The sequence below is a fragment of the Blennius ocellaris genome, assembly GCF_963422515.1.
Source record: "Blennius ocellaris genome assembly, chromosome: 11".
NCBI classification, from domain to species: Eukaryota; Metazoa; Chordata; class Actinopteri; order Blenniiformes; family Blenniidae; genus Blennius; species Blennius ocellaris.
Genome location: NC_137660.1, coordinates 29,089,480 through 29,107,884, shown reverse-complemented (window position 1 = coordinate 29,107,884; position 18,405 = coordinate 29,089,480). Strand labels below are relative to the sequence as shown.

General features: G+C 44.9%; 3 protein-coding genes across 3 annotated transcripts; 1 reads left to right on the top strand and 2 right to left on the bottom strand.

The window, feature by feature from the left end:
- Positions 1–695: 695 nt before the first annotated feature.
- cUnh15orf40 (chromosome Un C15orf40 homolog) lies at positions 696–4,309 on the top strand (the record flags this gene model as incomplete). The annotated part of the gene is made up of 4 exons (XM_080504388.1): positions 696–905; positions 1,084–1,219; positions 3,642–3,769; positions 3,985–4,309. The coding sequence occupies 4 exons, from the start codon at positions 696–698 to the stop codon at positions 4,072–4,074; spliced, it is 564 nt and encodes a 187-aa protein (XP_080360514.1). The 3' UTR covers positions 4,075–4,309.
- Positions 4,310–5,676: 1,367 nt separating this feature from the next.
- Positions 5,677–9,986, bottom strand: LOC308136079 (small ribosomal subunit protein eS17). The gene is made up of 5 exons (XM_080504292.1): positions 9,943–9,986; positions 9,377–9,528; positions 9,026–9,131; positions 7,228–7,293; positions 5,677–5,870 (listed from the first exon to the last, which is right to left on the bottom strand). The coding sequence occupies exons 1-5, from the start codon at positions 9,943–9,945 to the stop codon at positions 5,793–5,795; spliced, it is 405 nt and encodes a 134-aa protein (XP_080360418.1). The 5' UTR covers positions 9,946–9,986; the 3' UTR covers positions 5,677–5,792.
- A 466-nt stretch (positions 9,987–10,452) lies between these two features.
- On the bottom strand, positions 10,453–18,373 carry sh3gl3b (SH3-domain GRB2-like 3b). The gene is made up of 10 exons (XM_080505377.1): positions 18,255–18,373; positions 16,930–16,998; positions 16,780–16,852; positions 15,317–15,460; positions 15,072–15,205; positions 14,097–14,255; positions 13,902–14,005; positions 13,700–13,824; positions 12,236–12,280; positions 10,453–11,921 (listed from the first exon to the last, which is right to left on the bottom strand). The coding sequence occupies exons 1-10, from the start codon at positions 18,297–18,299 to the stop codon at positions 11,713–11,715; spliced, it is 1,107 nt and encodes a 368-aa protein (XP_080361503.1). The 5' UTR covers positions 18,300–18,373; the 3' UTR covers positions 10,453–11,712.
- Positions 18,374–18,405: the final 32 nt, after the last annotated feature.

Here is an 18,405-nt window from a genome sequence, read left to right as displayed (position 1 = left end):
AAAAAAAAAAAAAAACAGTGTAGAAAATAAAAACAATATAAAACTATTAAAATAACAGAACCTTTTTTTTGAAAAAACCCCCAATAAAAGTCAACCTGTCAGACTGAGTTAAAAGAGAAAGAGCCGTGAACATGGTAATTACCTGAAGAAAACAAATAGCGACACTGACAAACACTCAGGTTAAATCAGTTTTAAAGAATTTTATTCTACGGATGTTCCTGCTTTAGCTGTTATAAAAATATTGGCCATTTTTTTGTAGCCATAATAAAAATTTTTACTTTATTTTCTCTCCTATTCCCTTTCTTTCTTTTCTTTTGTTCCCTTTTCTTTGTTTTCTTCTTTTTTCCTTTCTATTTCTTTCTTCCCTATTTATTTCAATTTTCATCCTTTTGTCTTTGCCTTAAAAAAGAAGCTTTACCAATAATAATAATAATAATTTTAATCAGTTTATTTTGACCATTTTCCTAATTTCTCTCCCTTTACTTCTAGTTTAAACAATTTTTGATATTTTTATTTTATAAATGTAATTTATTCCTGCATTTTTAGCTGTTTCATCTTCTTAACTATTTTTCAGCCTCGCGATTCAAAACTTTAAATGGTCGATGCTTTTATTTTGACGAAGGCGGAAGTGCTTATTTTGAAAGGCGGAAGTTGCACTGTTTACGCTTTACGCTCGAAGCTAAAGATGCTAGCTGATGTTTTCCCGCTCCGGTGTGTTTCTAACGGGACGGTTCGTCTCTTTTAATCCGCCCGGAGCCGCAGAGCGGAGCCGCTTCTTCTCCCCGGCCTTCGTCCCGCTGCTCCGCCGGTCCGGACGGGCCGAACCTCCGCCTCCTGCGGCCGGAAAGTCCCGGAAGGTTCCGGAGAAACCCGAAGAGTCCCGAAACAGCAGGATGCCCAAGAAGGTAGAAAATATGTTATGTTTACTTACTTTATTTATATCTACAGTACAAGTGGACGGGAAACCCTCGACTTACCGCTCAACTCCTTCAAATTAAAACCACTGCTGTTATAGACCGTTCAACTTTTAAACTGGTAACGCTAAACAGCCTAAATCAACTACTTCCTGTTTCCTGGCCAAAGGTCAAAGGTCACCAGGCCGCGGTGGCAGTGGGACCAGCAGAGGCGGCGGCTTCAGGTCCAGTGACCCGAGACCGGAGCGGCGCCGTGAGCATCAGCGTGTTCGCCAAGCCGGGCGCCAAGAAGAGCGCCATCACAGGTCGCCTGACGTCACTGACACTACTGACACGTTACTGACACTACTGACACTCTGACACGTTACTGACACTACTGACACTACTGACACGTCACTGACACTACTGACACATTACTGACACTACTGACACTCTGACACGTTACTGACACTCTGACACGTTACTGACACTCTGACACATTACTGACACTACTGACACTCTGACACGTTACTGACACTACTGACACGTCACTGACACTACTGACACTACTGACACTCTGACACGTTACTGACACTCTGACACGTTACTGACACTACTGACACTACTGACACGTCACTGACACTACTGACACATTACTGACACTACTGACACTCTGACACGTTACTGACACTCTGACACGTTACTGACACTACTGACACTACTGACACGTCACTGACACTACTGACACATTACTGACACTACTGACACTCTGACACGTTACTGACACTCTGACACGTTACTGACACTCTGACACATTACTGACACTACTGACACTCTGACACGTTACTGACACTACTGACACGTCACTGACACTACTGACACTACTGACACTACTGACACGTTACTGACACGTGACTGACACTCTGACATGTTACTGACACTACTGACATGTTACTGACACTACTGACATGTTACTGACACTACTGACATGTTACTGACACTCTGACACGTTACTGACACTACTGACATGTTACTGACACTCTGACATGTTACTGACACTACTGACATGTTACTGACACTCTGACACGTTACTGACACTACTGACATGTTACTGACACTCTGACATGTTACTGACACTCTGACACGTTACTGACACTACTGACACTCTGACATGTTACTGATACTACTGACACTCTGACATGTTACTGACACCACTGACACTCTGACATGTTACTGACACCACTGACACGTTACTGACACTACGACATGTTACTGACACTGACACGTTACTGACACCACTGACATGTTACTGACACTACTGACACGTTACTGACATGTTATTGACACTGACACTCTGACACGTTACTGACACTACTTACACATTACTGACACTACTTACGTTACTGACACTGACACGTTACTGACACTACTGACACTCTGACACGTTACTGACACTACTGACACTACTGACACGTCACTGACACTACTGACACATTACTGACACTACTGACACTCTGACACGTTACTGACACTCTGACACGTTACTGACACGTTACTGACACTCTGACACATTACTGACACTACTGACACTCTGACACGTTACTGACACTACTGACACGTCACTGACACTACTGACACTACTGACACTCTGACACGTTACTGACACTCTGACACGTTACTGACACTACTGACACTACTGACACGTCACTGACACTACTGACACATTACTGACACTACTGACACTCTGACACGTTACTGACACTCTGACACGTTACTGACACTACTGACACTACTGACACGTCACTGACACTACTGACACATTACTGACACTACTGACACTCTGACACGTTACTGACACTCTGACACGTTACTGACACTCTGACACATTACTGACACTACTGACACTCTGACACGTTACTGACACTACTGACACGTCACTGACACTACTGACACTACTGACACTACTGACACGTTACTGACACGTGACTGACACTCTGACATGTTACTGACACTACTGACATGTTACTGACACTACTGACATGTTACTGACACTCTGACACGTTACTGACACTACTGACATGTTACTGACACTCTGACATGTTACTGACACTACTGACATGTTACTGACACTCTGACACGTTACTGACACTACTGACATGTTACTGACACTCTGACATGTTACTGACACTCTGACACGTTACTGACACTACTGACACTCTGACATGTTACTGATACTACTGACACTCTGACATGTTACTGACACCACTGACACTCTGACATGTTACTGACACCACTGACACGTTACTGACACTACGACATGTTACTGACACTGACACGTTACTGACACCACTGACATGTTACTGACACTACTGACACGTTACTGACATGTTATTGACACTGACACTCTGACACGTTACTGACACTACTTACACATTACTGACACTACTTACGTTACTGACACTGACACGTTACTGACACTACTGACACATTACTGACACGTTACTGACACGTTACTGACACGTTACTGACATTACTTACGTTACTGACACTACTGACACGTTACTGACACTACTTACACGTTACTGACACGTTACTGACATTACTGACGCTGACATGTTACTGACATTACTGACGCTGACATGTTACTGACACGTTACTGACATGTTACTGACATTACTGACACGTTACTGACCTGTTACTGACACTGAATGTTACAGACAGGATAATGAGAGCGACTCTCCTCCTCAGACGTGTCAGTTGATGCGGTGGGCGTCTCCATCGCGGCGCCGCCAACAGACGGAGAAGCGAACAGCGAGTTGGTTCGTTATCTGGCCGAAGTCCTGCAGCTGAAGAGGAGGGACGTCTCTCTGGACAAGGTTCACTGACCTGCTACTGACCTGACACTGACCTCCTACTGACCTGCTACTGACCTGCTACTGACCTGATACTGACCTGCTACTGACTCTTTATTATTGTATTGATTTACATTTGAGTTCCAGAGTGACCACTCTGAGCCACCAGGGGGCAGCGTCCCTCAGGAAGTGTCCCCACCCTGCTCACCGTCTGTCCCCCGTTCTGGTTCCTCCTGCAGGGCTGCAGGTCCAGAGACAAGCTGGTCCGGGTGGACTCGGGTCTCAGTCCCGAGGAGGTCCTGGAGAGACTGCGAGAGGCCGCCGGCTGAAGGGACGGACTGAGGACGGACTGAGGACGGACCGAGGTCCAACCACTTGGTTGGACCTGTTGAGTGTTTTTACTGCAGTCCAGGTCCAAACACGACTCGGCTGCTTTTTGTTTTCGATGAGTCATGAGTGTGCACGAACACTTCAAGTACCCACAATGCAACAGTTTTTTGTTTGGTTTTACGTTTCACTGCATTTTTCACCAAAATGTTTAATTAAATTTGGGTTTATGTTGATATTTCAGTCAATTTAATCATTATTTTATTTCATTTTTTAAATCTTCAACACAATAAAGAATAAAATATTAAATAATTAAAGTTATTCAAGATTTAATTAAAAAAATAATAAATGTATAAATAAGTAATATTTAAAAAAAGATGAATATAAAAAATAAAGAATTAAATAAAAAATATAAAAAATAAAGAATTTAATAAAAAAAAGATAAATATAAAAAAATAAAGAATTTAATAATAATAAAGACAAAAAATAAAGAATTTAATAATAAAAATACAGAATTTTATAATAAAAATTAAGATAAATATAAAAAATAAAGAATTTAACAAAAGTAAAGCTAAATATAAAACAATAAAGAATTCAATAATGAAATATAAAACAATAAAGAATTTAATGATAAAAATAAAGATAAATATAAAAAAATAAAGAATTTAATAATGAAAATAAATATAATAAAAAATAACAGATGACGTATATAATAGTACAAAATATATTAATACTTAATCAACATAATAGGTACATATTGTGAGAATATTTAAATATTGTCATACTACATTTTGTATTTAAAATGTAATTAATGGATTTTAAATATGTACAGGTCACGTACCTTCATGTGTAAATGTTTGACGTGCATGTTTAAACTGTATATATAAAACTTGTGTATAGTATATATTGAATGTGTTTTGTAAAAATAGTCAGACAAGTTTAAATTGTGTGAAATTCTGCAGCAATGTTTTGTTTTTGGTGACGAAGGTGTGAACAAGCTTTTGCTTCAACAGTTTTTTCTGAAAACTGCAGAAATAAAATTTAAAAAAAATAGCGGGTGTCTGAATTTTCATTATTTCCCAAAACTGCCGAGCTTGAGGTTTTATCAAAGTGTCATCAGCGAGAGGAAGAGGAGGAGGAGGAAGATGAAACGTTTCAAGCTGCATCATTATTTCACCAAAATAGAACTCAAAAGTTTAAACTGAGAAAAAAGGAAGTCGAGTTGCAGAACATGAAAGAATTATTTCACGTTGTGATTTGCGGTTCCTTTAATTGTCGGTTTACAGCCGGAAAACGTTGGTTGTTGAAGAAAAAACTATGAAACGCTTTGACTCTGGCCTGAATATAATCTATAATCTGGATTAGACTATTGGACACTCACTGTGGGGGGGGAGGGGGGGGGGGCTCGTTAACTCACATAATTGGAGTTTCATTTACTGAAGATGTAAATTCAACGATTTCCACATGAATTGAGAAAGAAAAAGTGAAAACTGAGTTTAAAAACTGCTTTTAGTTCTTATGGAGTAAAACTCAAGTGCTTCCTGTGATGTCACGTGACTCCGCCCCCTCCGCCAGGTGACCAAAAAAAAAACCCGAGACCGACGTCAAGTTTTTCACGGTTTATTCTCCTCTTCTGTCTACATGGAAGTAAATAAAAAAAGGGAAACGGATAATTTAACAGCACAAAGGGTTCGGAGGCGAGCGGCAGAGGGGGCGGGGCCTAAACGCCTCGGGGCTGCTTGAAGTTCATGCCGATGGTGGGCTGGGTGACCTGCAGGTTGGACAGACCGCCGAAGTCCTGGGAGGAGAAGAGAGAGAGGCGGGTGAGAGGTGGAGGAGTTACGGCGGGGGGGGGGGGGGGCGGAGGAGGAGTGTCTGCGAGCAGCAGGGTCTGACAGGAACTAAACATCCTGCAAACACGGGAAAAGCTCGCAGCTTCGTCTCCCTGCAGTTAAATAAATGACCCGGGCGACCGACACGCCCGGATCACCTTTCGATGCAGGGACAGGCTCCGCCCACAATAGACTCCGCCCACTTCTGACCCGACCGACAACACCGGCGCTCGCTCTGAACGCGTTTGTACCTGAAGCTCTACAAACCGCGGGCCGGACCGGCGGAATGGAGCCAGAATAACGTTATAATAACAGAATGGCGAAAACTAAACGTGAGGAAAATGTGTGTATTTTCACATAAAGCTAACATTTGCTACAGAAACACTCTAATCTCAACATGGTCAGTTTTAATAAAACCTGCATTCTGAGTGTTAAAATTTTTTTTTTTTTTTTTTTAAATAAATAAATAAACTGTCCGTGACTGTGCGGCTCTGATGCTAATGCTAGCTAGCTAGCCTTCCTGGTCAAAAACTCATGAGAAACTGGCTCAATAAACATTTTCTTTGATATTTCGATGTGACCTCGTGTGTCTCAACATGTGACTCCGCCTCCACACCAGTTTTTATGTGTGGTCGCTTTGGAAGAAGCTACCTAACCGTCACGTGTCAGGGTGTGTGTGTGTGTGTGTGTGTGTGAAAAGGTCAACTTTATAGTTGGATAATTAAAGAAAAGTCTTTGATGTTTCTTTCAACTTCTTCAGATGCTCGCTTCATCACGAGACTCATTAAGAGTTGAGGCAGAGTTCCCCCGGGCCATCAACCACCCACTCCTCCTCCTCCTCTTCCTCCTCCTCCTCCTCACTCACAGGCTGAATTCACCCTTTAGTTCTCCTCAACGTACTTTAGGAAACCGAACTGATAAAATTGAATCACAACTTAAAAACTTCAAAAGGTAAACAGATATTATTGCTCTAACTCTGTACTGCCACCTGCTGGACAGGAGGAGAGGTGTGTGTGTGTTGCAGTAGTGTAACAGTGTGTGTGTGTGTTGCAGTAGTGTAACAGTGTGTGTGTGTGTGTGTGTGTGTGTGTGTGTGTGTGTGTGTGTGATAGTGACTGTGTGTGTGTGTGTGTGTGTTGCAGTAGTGTAACAGTGTGTGTGTGTGTTGCAGTAGTGTAACAGTGTGTGTGTGTGTTGCAGTAGTGTAACAGTGTGTGTGTGTGTTGCAGTAGTGTAACAGAGTGTGTGTGTGTGTTGCAGTAGTGTAACAGTGTGTGTGTGTGTGTTGCAGTAGTGTAACAGTGTGTGTGTGTGTGTGCTCACCAGCAGCTTCAGCATCTCCTTGGTGTCGGGGTCCACCTCGATCAGCTCCTGGTCCAGAGCAGAAACCTGCAGACAAACACACACAGTCACGTTTGTTCTTTTATTAACAGACGAACAAAGTCGTAAAAGACGTTTTCAGACACAAGCCAGAGAAAAAGAGACTTAATCACACCCCCCTGCACAGGCGGTGGCTCGTTTCTTTGATCAGTTTCAGTGTTGGTGCTTCTTTTTTCCCCGCCACGGATTGAGATTGTGGGAGAAACACTCTCCTCACGACCTTCTAACATCCGTCTCCTTCAGCGGAGGATTAACTCTGAGAGGAAACTGAACGACTCCCCAGCCGAGTGGGGAAAAAAATAATAATCCCTAAACGTCGCCAGGTGAAAGAAGGAAAACGACACCGAGGATCCCCGACAGACGAAAGTGGTAGAAGGTTCAACGACGACACGTTGTGTTTTGTTGGAGAGCGTCAGGGTTGTGAAGGAACTTTGTCTCCTTCAAACACGGGAAAAAACTCTCCGCTTCATGTTCCTGTAGTATCGATGACCGGACGACGCACACGTCACAGTCACTTTCGATACAGGACACACACACACACACACACTTCCCGTATCGGGAACTGGTAAACACAAAGACCTAACCGTGTAAACAATCGCGATTTCAATACTGCCCAAAATAACCCCGATGACTCTCCGCAGTGGAGTCGTCCTACGACACACCGACCTCCAGTCGCTTCCTGCAGACGAGCTGAACTTTGCTCAGACGTCGTTCACACAACTCAACCCACAAACGTGTTCTAGACCAGGGGCGTCAAACTGGTTTCAGTTGAGGAGCCACATCAACCTGATCTGACCTCTGACCTCTGGAGGCCCGACAAGTCAAACATCCCATGTTATAAACTGCAGATCTGGACAAATGTCAAAGTCTTTCCTTCTTTTGATCCTTTTGCAACGGCAAAAATTCACCAGTCTATTCTGAAATATACATATTAAAGGAAATCAGATATTATTATTATATTAAAAACCCTCAGTCACCTGTATCTGGTATCGTATTTTTATTCAGGATTAAAACAATTTGTCATCATCCGGAAATTGTTTTGAGTTTACGTGTCTAAAGTATCACTTCACATAAGTTGGACTCATTGTTTTATTGTGAAAGGTGTTGTGTCATGTGACCTCCACAGACGCATTCATAAATTCTGACCAAGGGTGGTTTCGAATGTCATTTTTGCTGATCGAGTGTTTTTAGATCAGCCTGTCAGTTTTCATTTTTATACTTCACACTTCAAAAATCCCACGGCGGCCGGATTAGATGGTCTGGCGGGCCGGCTCTGGCCCCCAGGGGCCACACGTTTGACACCCCTGGTCTAGAACCTCCCAGACCAAAACATTTCCCCGCCTTCGACCAGCGAAACCAAACATTTCCTCTCGTAAGAAAAGCTCGATAAATACCAGCTTTGATAGGAAGGTAATTTTTCCTCATGAGGAACTTATTATATCCTGACAGGAGAAATACTGCTAAATACTATCAGCCATATTATAGAGCATCTTCCTCCACTCTCTGATGAGTCATTAATGTGACGCTCAGTGCTAACGGCTCCAGCGACGACAAAACAGCACTGATCAATGTGAATGTAGAGAACTTCAAATAGAAACTCATGATAAAATACATTTTCAAGCAGTAATTCACAAGTGAACTTGTTCCCGACTCGACTCTCAACACCCAAGCTCTGCACGCCCCATCTGATTTCCTCTCGGTGACCTTTGACCCTTCAGCACAAGGTGACGCCTTCACTGACCTCTGGCACGTAGTTGTCCCTCCTCTCTCTCTCCTCCTCCTGCAGTTTGATGGAGATTCCTCTGACCGGACCCCTCTGGATCCTCTTCATCAGATGTGTGACATACCTGCACGCGCGCACGCACGCACACACTCATGAGAGCCGAACACTTCAGGAAACAGCGGAGGAATGTTCGCGAGCACCAGGGTCTGATAGGAACGGAGTTTCCTTCAAACACGGGAAAGGTTCGCGGTTTCATGTACCTGCAGTTAAATAATGACCGGGCCACCAGAACACGCCACGACCACCTTTCGATGCAGGACACGCACACGCACACACACACACACAAGGCAGCGCGAGGCGGACGCTCACCCTGCGATCTTGTTGCGGAGCTTCTTGCTGGGAATGATGGCGATCTCCTCGCACACCCGCTTGTTGGTGTGGAAGTCGTTTCCCAGGCGGGTGTAGTACTTCTCGATGATGACCCTGGCGGCCTTCTTCACCGTCTTAGTCCTGACTCGTCCCTGCGGGAATAACAATCCAGCTCATTACACAGGTGTCGTTAGCATCCAGGCTAACTCCCGGTGAAGAGAACAACAGTGACCGGGTTCAATTATTTAACCTTAAATAAGCTTTTAAAAGAAGAAAACTACCAGTCATCACTGCGTCGCTCTTAATCGCCCTTCTGAGCTGGAACTAGCGAAACCACCTTCGCGGTTCATTCAACCAGCCGTGGATGTTAGCATCAGATAGCCACCGACGCTAACTACCACAACGTGTACTTATTCCGCTCCGGTCGCCTCATCTACCTTCAATACCACGAGCCATCGACCCCTTTGGGGACCAGCTGTTCACGGATGAACTCAGCGGAGACGGTAAAGCCCGAGACGAGGCGGATGGCTTCTGATTATTAAAGTAGAATCTGAAAATTCACCCACCATGTTGGATCCGCCTGGGAGGAAAGGACGGCGTCACTTCCGGCAGACATTTAAACGCGTATCTACAACCGGAAGCCAGAAACACGCAGACGAATCGGTGCAGCGACGTCTGTGGTCAAAGGGTGGAACTTCAACTATAATACGCAACATTAAATATAGTCCAAAACGAGATTTATTTTCTTCTATTATTGTTTTATTTTAGTATATATATATATATATATATATATATATATATATATAAAAATGAATATATATATATTATATTTTTTTATATATATATATGAAACTTGGCAATAAGAGTGGTTCGACAAAAGTTCTGTAATTTGTAGTAGTTAAATCATCTTTAAGTAGGTGTCAAGTATATTTCTTGTTTTTATTTTTATTGAGAGAGGACGCCTGTGAGAAAAAACATTTTAAATAGTCACAGATTATTCAGGGACATAAAGGCTTTTCTACAAATCTATTTTATTCCATATTAATTTTGCGGGAAATTCACCAAAAGAGTCCCAATCAGAGGTGATAGAAGTTTATTATTCAGGTTAATTATTGCAGAAATACATTCATCAAACAAACATGTGCTGTAAGAGGAAAACAATCAAGCTCCCTGAAACGACTCACACACACACACACACACACACGTCTCTTCAACACAGACATTATTGGTTTGCAGCTGAAACAAGTTTAATCTCAGAAAACCGGAGGACGTTTGTGGCAATTCTCCAACAAGCAAACACATCAGAGCAACAGTGATGGTATTCAACCTCCACACACACACACACACACACTCACACACACGCACGCATGTACACACATAATAATTAAGCATTAGAAGTGTAAAAGTAGCAGACTAGATTTTTGTTTTGCTTATTTTAACTATTTTCTTTGTGCTCAACTAGTTTGTCTTCACTCTACAGTGAACCTGCTTCTATTAAAGGGACAGTCCATGTTTACAGGCTGAGTGTGTGTGTGTGTGTGTGTGTGTGTTCACGTGAATCTACACTAAAGCTTTAACACTCAGGAACAGTTTCATAATAAGGAAAGTGAGACGAGGGTTTTTCCCGTCTTGTGGAGGATTTAAACCTCGTGTTTTCATGGTTCTTCAGTATTTCACACGTTTACTGTACTTCAGATTGTGTAGTTGTGTGTTTTTTGCGGTTATTTTTTTCCACGTTTGCCGATTCTGTGGACGACTCTGTGGTTATTGCCTTTGTTGTGCCTGGAGATTCGACGTGGATCCATTCAGATTTGGTTTCTTTAAAAAAGTGACGGTGCTCGTTGTGTAAAGAGTGGATATTTATTTTTTGTTCATTTGTGACTGTTATATAACCTTTTTTTTAAATTATGCAACATTCTGACCTTTGAAGGCGCATTAAACACAATATTATGAAGTGAATAGTAAAAAAAAAATTAAAAAAAATGTTCCTTTTGCATCATTTCTGTAGTTTTTATTAATTTATTACTTTATTTTCTTTACCTTTGGTTGTGTTTATTATTTATTGTCGGGTTTATTTCCGGGTGTTATTCCATAAACTTCTGGCAGAGTTTTGAATGAAAACTTGGACATTTTGCAGAAAACAAAAGCGGCAGATTTAAAAATAATAAATAAATGTAAATAAATAAATCAAATTTAGACATAAACAGCAGCTATTCTCTGATTCACGTGTCGTTTTTAAAGCTGAATCTTTTTTTTTTTTTTTTTATACGTTTTCTGTGACGGAAACTCAACGTGAAGGCACGGGAGGGGGAGGGGGAAGGGGGAGGGGTCTGTTGTCATGGTAACGGCAGCGGCACCAGCACGTCCACGTAGCTGACGGGCACGAGCCCCGCGCGGCCGGCCAGCTCGCCCTCCAACCAGTTGTCGTCGACCCGGCCGGAGAGCGTCAGCACGTCGCCCTGGCTGAAGCTCAGCTCGCCCGCCCTGCTGGGCTGGAACGAGAACAGCGCCCGGCAGCACGGACGGCCCACCGACACCCCGCCGTCTGTGACCGGGAGGAATATAGATAGATAGATAACTCTATTAATATAGATCTATACACGCTAGAACAACACGACGGTGACAAACACCTCCGTGTTCGAGCAGAATTATGTGATGAAACAGTAGAAAATAATTAAAATTTATATTTCAATGGTCAATTACCACTGAGCTTCAAGAGTGTGTGTATATATATATATATATATGTATACAAAATATACAAAATATATTAGTTTTTACAAATATAGTAAATAGAAACACGATGAAATAGATAGATAGAAATATTATATAATATAATAAAGATAGAAATATTTTTCTTACTGTGACCAAGACTGGAGCTGTACGGCAACACTGTCTGCTGCTCCACTGTACACACACACACACACACACACACACACACACACACACACACACGCGATTAGACATAATAAAGCCTCTTGAGAAAATTAATTAATCTTCAGTTTAATAAATGATTTTCTTCGGTTTATAAAGATTTCACAGTTTATAATCAACGTGCCTCATTGGAAATTAACTGAAGCTGAAACTAAAGTTATGAAACAACAGTAGACGAGAGTAGAGGACAGTAGAGGACAGTAGAAAAGAGTAGATGACAGTGGAAGACAGTAGAAGACAGTAGATGACAGAATAGGACAGTAGAGGACAGTAGAAGACAGTAGAGGACAGTAGAAGACAGTAGATGACAGAATAGGACAGTAGAGGTCAATAGAGGCCAGTAGAGGACAGTAGAGGACAGTAGAGGCCAGTAGAAGACAGTAGAGGCCAGTAGAGGCCAGTAGAGGACAGTAGAGGACAGTAGAAGACAGTAGATGCCAGTAGAAGACAGTAGAGGCCAGTAGAGGACAGTAGACGACAGTAGAAGACAGTAGAGGCCAGTAGAAGACAGTAGAGGACAGTAGACGACATTAGACGACAGTAGAGGACAGTAGAAGACAGTAGAGGACAGTAGAGGACAGTAGAGGACAGTAGAAGACAGTAGACGACAGTAGAGGACAGTAGATGACAGAATAGGACAGTAGAGGACAGTAGAGGCCAGTAGAGGACAGTAGAAGACAGTAGAGGACAGTAGAGGACAGTAGAAGACAGTAGATGCCAGTAGAAGACAGTAGAAGACAGTAGAGGACAGTAGAAGACAGTAGAGGTCAGTAGAAGACAGTAGAAGACAGTAGAAGACAGTAGACGACAGTAGACGACAGTAGACGACAGTAGAGGCCAGTAGAAGACAGTAGAGGACAGTAGAGGAGAATAGAGGCCAGTAGAGGACAGTAGAGGACAGTAGATGCCAGTAGAAGACAGTAGAGGACAGTAGACGACAGTAGAAGACAGTAGAATCCAGTAGAAGACAGTAGAGGACAGTAGAGGAGAATAGAGGCCAGTAGAAGACAGTAGAAGACAGTAGATGCCAGTAGAAGACAGTAGAGGACAGTAGACGACAGTAGAAGACAGTAGAGGCCAGTAGAAGACAGTAGAGGACAGTAGAAGACAGTAGAGGCCAGTAGAGGCCAGTAGAAGACAGTAGAGGCCAGTAGAAGACAGTAGCGGCCAGTAGAGGCCAGTAGAGGACAGTAGAGGCCAGTAGAAGACAGTAGAGGACAGTAGGGGACAGTAGAGGACAGTAGAGGCCAGTAGAGGCCAGTAGAGGCCAGTAGAAGACAGTAGGGGACAGTAGAGGACAGTAGAGGCCAGTAGAGGACAGTAGAGGACAGTAGAAGACAGTAGAGGCCAGTAGAGGCCAGTACAGGACAGTAGAGGACAGTAGAGGACAACCTGGAGGAGGGGCAGCAGTGATACCAGGCTGGTGGTAGAAGGACATGTTTCCACTCTCGTCGCTTCGCACTCGGATCTTCTTGGGTCTGAAACGTCGCTCAGGTCTGTTACTGGCAGCAGTCAGCCTGCAACACACACACACACACCGTGTGGGTGGGCGTGGCCCCCGGCGGGCGGAGTGGAGGGGGGGGGCGGGGCTCACCTGGCCGTCAGGCCCCCCTGCAGACTGAGCAGCGTGCAGTGGGCGGTGCGGTGGAAGTGGAGCAGCGCGGCGACCAGAGCGTCCAGGTGTGTGAGCCGCTCCACCTGCAGGAGGAGAAGGGAGGGCGGGGCTCAGGGGGGGGTCTGGCCAGCGGGGGGGGGGGGGGGCGGGTCTGGCCGGCTCGCCGACACTCACGTCGTTGTGCAGCAGCAGGAACATGCTCTGCTCCGCCAGCTCCTTGGAGCAGAGGAACTTCTCCCCGGCCTGCCGGAGCTCCTCCGCCGGGACTTTCTCTCGCCGCCGCCGCTTGTAGTCGAAGTCCAGGCGGCGTCCGTTCACCTTCTTCAGCTGGAACTGCGGAGAGACACTGACGCTCCGTGACCCGGTCCGGAGGGAGGCGCAGGACTCGCCGCCGCCCCCTGCTGCCCGCAGGCGGTACTGCAGCCGGACTGGCTTTAAACTCAACGGGGAGAAAATTTATGTTTTCGTCTTTTACCATTTTAGTTAATTTGTTTAAAAACAGACTGAAGAAACTGAGTCTCTTCCTCCTCCTCCTCTTCCCCTCCTCCTCCTCCTCCTCTTCCTCTTCTTCCTCCTCCTCACCCTGATGTCCTCCTCCTCCTCTTCCCCTCCTCCTCCTCCTATTCCTCCTCCTCTTCTTCGTCCTCCTCCTCTTCTTCGTCCTCCTCCCCCTGATCTCCTCTTCCTTCTCCTCCTCTTCTTCTTCCTCCTCTTCCTCTTCTTCCCCCTCCTCCTCCTCACCCTGATCTCCTCCTCCTCTTCTTCCTCCTCACCCTGATGTCCTCCTCCTCTTCTTCGTCCTCTTCCTCCTCCTCCTCCTCCCCCTGATCTCCTCTTCTTCCTCCTCCTCCTCCTCCTCTTCTTCCTCCTTCTCCTCCTCTTCCTCTTCTTCCCCCTCCTCCTCCTCACCCTGATCTCCTCCTCCTCCTCCACCTCCTCCTCCTCCTCACCCTGATCTCCTCCTCCTCCTCCACCTCCTCCTCCTCCTCACCCTGATCTCCTCCCCCTTCTCCTCCTCTTCATCCTCCTCCTCCGTCCTCGGCGGGGATTCTGTGACGAGCCGCCCCCTCCTCCTCCTCCTCCGCCTCCTCCTCCTCCTCCTCCTCCTCCTCACCCTGATCTCCTCCCCCTCCTCCTCCTCCTCCTCACCCTGATCTCCTTCAGCTCCGTCTTCTCCACCTCCTGCAGAGGATCCAGGAAGCAGCGAGTGACGTCCTCATCCAGGAGCTCACGGGAGCGAGAAACGTCGTGCAGAGCTCCGCCCACTAGGAGCAGGGCGGCGCCTGCAGGGGGGGGGGGGGGGGGGGTTAAAAGTTACCACAGTAATCAAAGCGTGGGCTTAAGAAGTACTCAGTAAAGTACTCAGTAAAGTACTCAGCTGGGCGGCGGCGTACCGAACTCAGAAGCCTTTCCGAGCTGCTGCCCGTATTGCGCCATCACGTCTCCCAGCATGCCCTCTGTCTGCGGGTAGCCCGAGCCCCGGCCCTGCCCCCGGAGCCTGGACACGGTGCTGAGCATGCTCAGTCTGGCTCTGTGGGCTGAACAAGCACACGCCGTTAGCATTAGCCTGAGGCTGCTGTTGAACTAAACTCCTGTTTACTGAAGGAGGAGGAGGAGGAGGAGGAGGTGGAGGTGGAGGAGGAGGAGGAGGAGGAGGAGCCACGTCAATCCTGAACTGACTGCTGACTGACACGCGAACAAGGGTCTCATTGGAATTAGCATTAGCGTGGATCCACATGACATAAAATGAGCATTAGCTTTGTTGCATCATTTCTGCATGTTGGTAGATTATTTTATTACTGTATAAATCTGTGAAGGAGTCACATCCAGATTATAGAGTATCTTCCTCCTCTAATGTCAGATTATAGAGCATCTACCGCCTCTAATCCAGATAATAGAGCATCTTCCTCCTCTAACACCAGATTACAGAGCATCTTCCTCCTCTAACATCAGATTATAGAGCGTCTTCCGCCGCTAATCCAGATTATAGAGTATGTTCCTCCTCTAACACCAGATTATAGAGCATCTTCCCCCTCTAACACCAGATTATAGAGCATCCTCCTCCTCTAACATTAGATTATAGAGCATCTTCCTCCTCTAACACCAGATTATAGAGCATCCTCCTCCTCTAACATTAGATTATAGAGCATCTTCCTCCTCTAACACCAGATTATAGAGCGTCTTCCTCCTCTAACGCCAGATTATAGAGCACTGTCCTCCTCTAACACCAGATTATAGAGCATCTTCCTCCTCTAACATCAGATTATAGAGCATCTCCCTCCTCTAATGTCAGATTATAGAGCATCTCCCTCCTCTAATCCAGATAATAGAGCATCTTCCTCCTCTAACACCAGATTATAGAGCACCTTCCTCCTCTAACACCAGATTATAGAGCACCTTCCTCCTCTAACACCAGATTATAGAGCATCTTCCTCCTCTAACACCAGATTATAGAGCGTCTTCCCCCTCTAACACCAGATTATAGAGCATCTCCCTCCTCTAACATCCGATTATAGAGCATCTTCCTCCTCTAACGTCAGATTATAGAGCATCTTCCTCCTCTAACATCCGATTATAGAGCATCTTCCTCCTCTAATGTCAGATTATAGAGCATCTTCCTCCTCTAACACCAGAGTATAGAGCATCTTCCTCCTCTAACATCAGATTATAGAGCATCTTCCTCCTCCAACATCAGATTATAGAGCATCTTCCTCCTCTAATACCAGACTATAGAGCATCTTCCTCCTTCAACATCAGATTACAGCGCATCTTCCTCTAACATCCAGACGTGATGGCTGTGTGTGTGTGTGTGTGTGTGTGTGTGTGTGTGTGTGTGTGTGTGTGTGTGTGTGTGTACCGGGGTTGGGCTGCAGGAACTCGGTGGTTCTGGACAGCACCTCGCTCAGCAGACTCTGGATCGCAGCGACGCTCTGACGGACACACAGACACCAGAAACATGAGCCGGAAGCAGGGCGGAGGCTCCCGGCCAGCAGGGGGCGCCGCTCACCTTCTCCATCTGCAGGAAGTCCCGGTCCAGCCTGGTGCCCTCGGCCCCCATCAGACGCTCGTTCAGCAGCTGCAAAAACACACAGAGTGTCGCCGTCACATAACCTGCAGCTCAGCGGCTCCAGAGTGACGTCACTGAAGACAACGAGTCACAACAAAGGATGCAAAATGAATTAAAAAGAGGCAAAGATGCACACAAAAATATATTAAAAAAAACGTATTAAAGACGTCCAGTGACTTAAGAGGCTTAAAGTGCATCATGTCGGGTGAAAACAGCAACAAATGTAGAATAAAACAACAATCTGGAAACTGAAAATAGCAAAAAAAGAAGAAGAAAAAATGACTTCAAAGCTCATTAATAAGAAAACAGACAAAAATAAGCAAATGTGTGACTTTAAAATCAAGGAATGAGAACAAGCTGATGATAAATCCCCCACAAACATACAGTAAAGCACAAATGATGCATGTGCAGTAAGAAAAAATGACAAAGAAAAGGAAAACTGAAAATGAGCTGAACACACAAAGTAATCTCTTCCTCATTTTTACTTAACAAACAACTAAAAATAGTTAGAGTAAAGATGATGAAAAACAAAATGACAGAAAAGAGACAAAAAAGGAAAAAGGAAAAGGAAACAAAAAATAAAAACATTCATATTAAACATTTGAAAAAATAAATAAAATGATCCTAAACGTTTGAGATACAGATTAACAACAACAGTGATTATATATATATATATATATATTCAGACGTCAGAGCAAAAATAAAACAAAACAAAAAAACAGACATGAAATGTCTCAGATTTAATGTTAGAATTTGCCATAAGTTATACATTAAAAAAAACCAAACAAAAAAAAAACTTTGCCAACTCTCGTCCTGAACAGTAAAACTTCAAATCAACACATAAAGTATTGGAGTAAACCGCCTCAGTATTTACAGTAAAAGTACTTATTTACTTCGCTTGTCTCTCTGAGCTTGTGTCTGACTGGATGCGGGATTATGTGACGAAGTATCGTTACTCTTAATGAGTCAAGTAACGAGGATACAAGTCATGCGAGCGAAAGGCATTAAGCTGCAATCGTGGAGGATGAATGAGGGATGCAGGGATGAAGGGATGATGAAGGGATGAAGGGATGATGGAGGGATGATGGCGGGATGAAGGGATGATGCAGGGATGAAGGGATGATGGAGGGATGATGGAGGAGGTAAACAACAGGCCTCGTGTCGCAGTAAACCGGTGAGGAAGGACCGCGCTCCTCTTCCTCCGGTATAAAACACTCCGCTGTGAACCGGCCCGGCCCGGTTCGGCCCGGCCCGGCCCGGCTCACCTGGCTGGCTTTGTGCAGCTGCTTCTTCATCCCGGACACCGACATCTTCACCGCCTGCGGATCAGCGGAGCAGCCGCGGGGCACCGAGCGCCTTCATGCCGCCTCAGACGCTCCGTCCTCGGCGGGGATTCTGTGACGAGCCGCCCCCTCC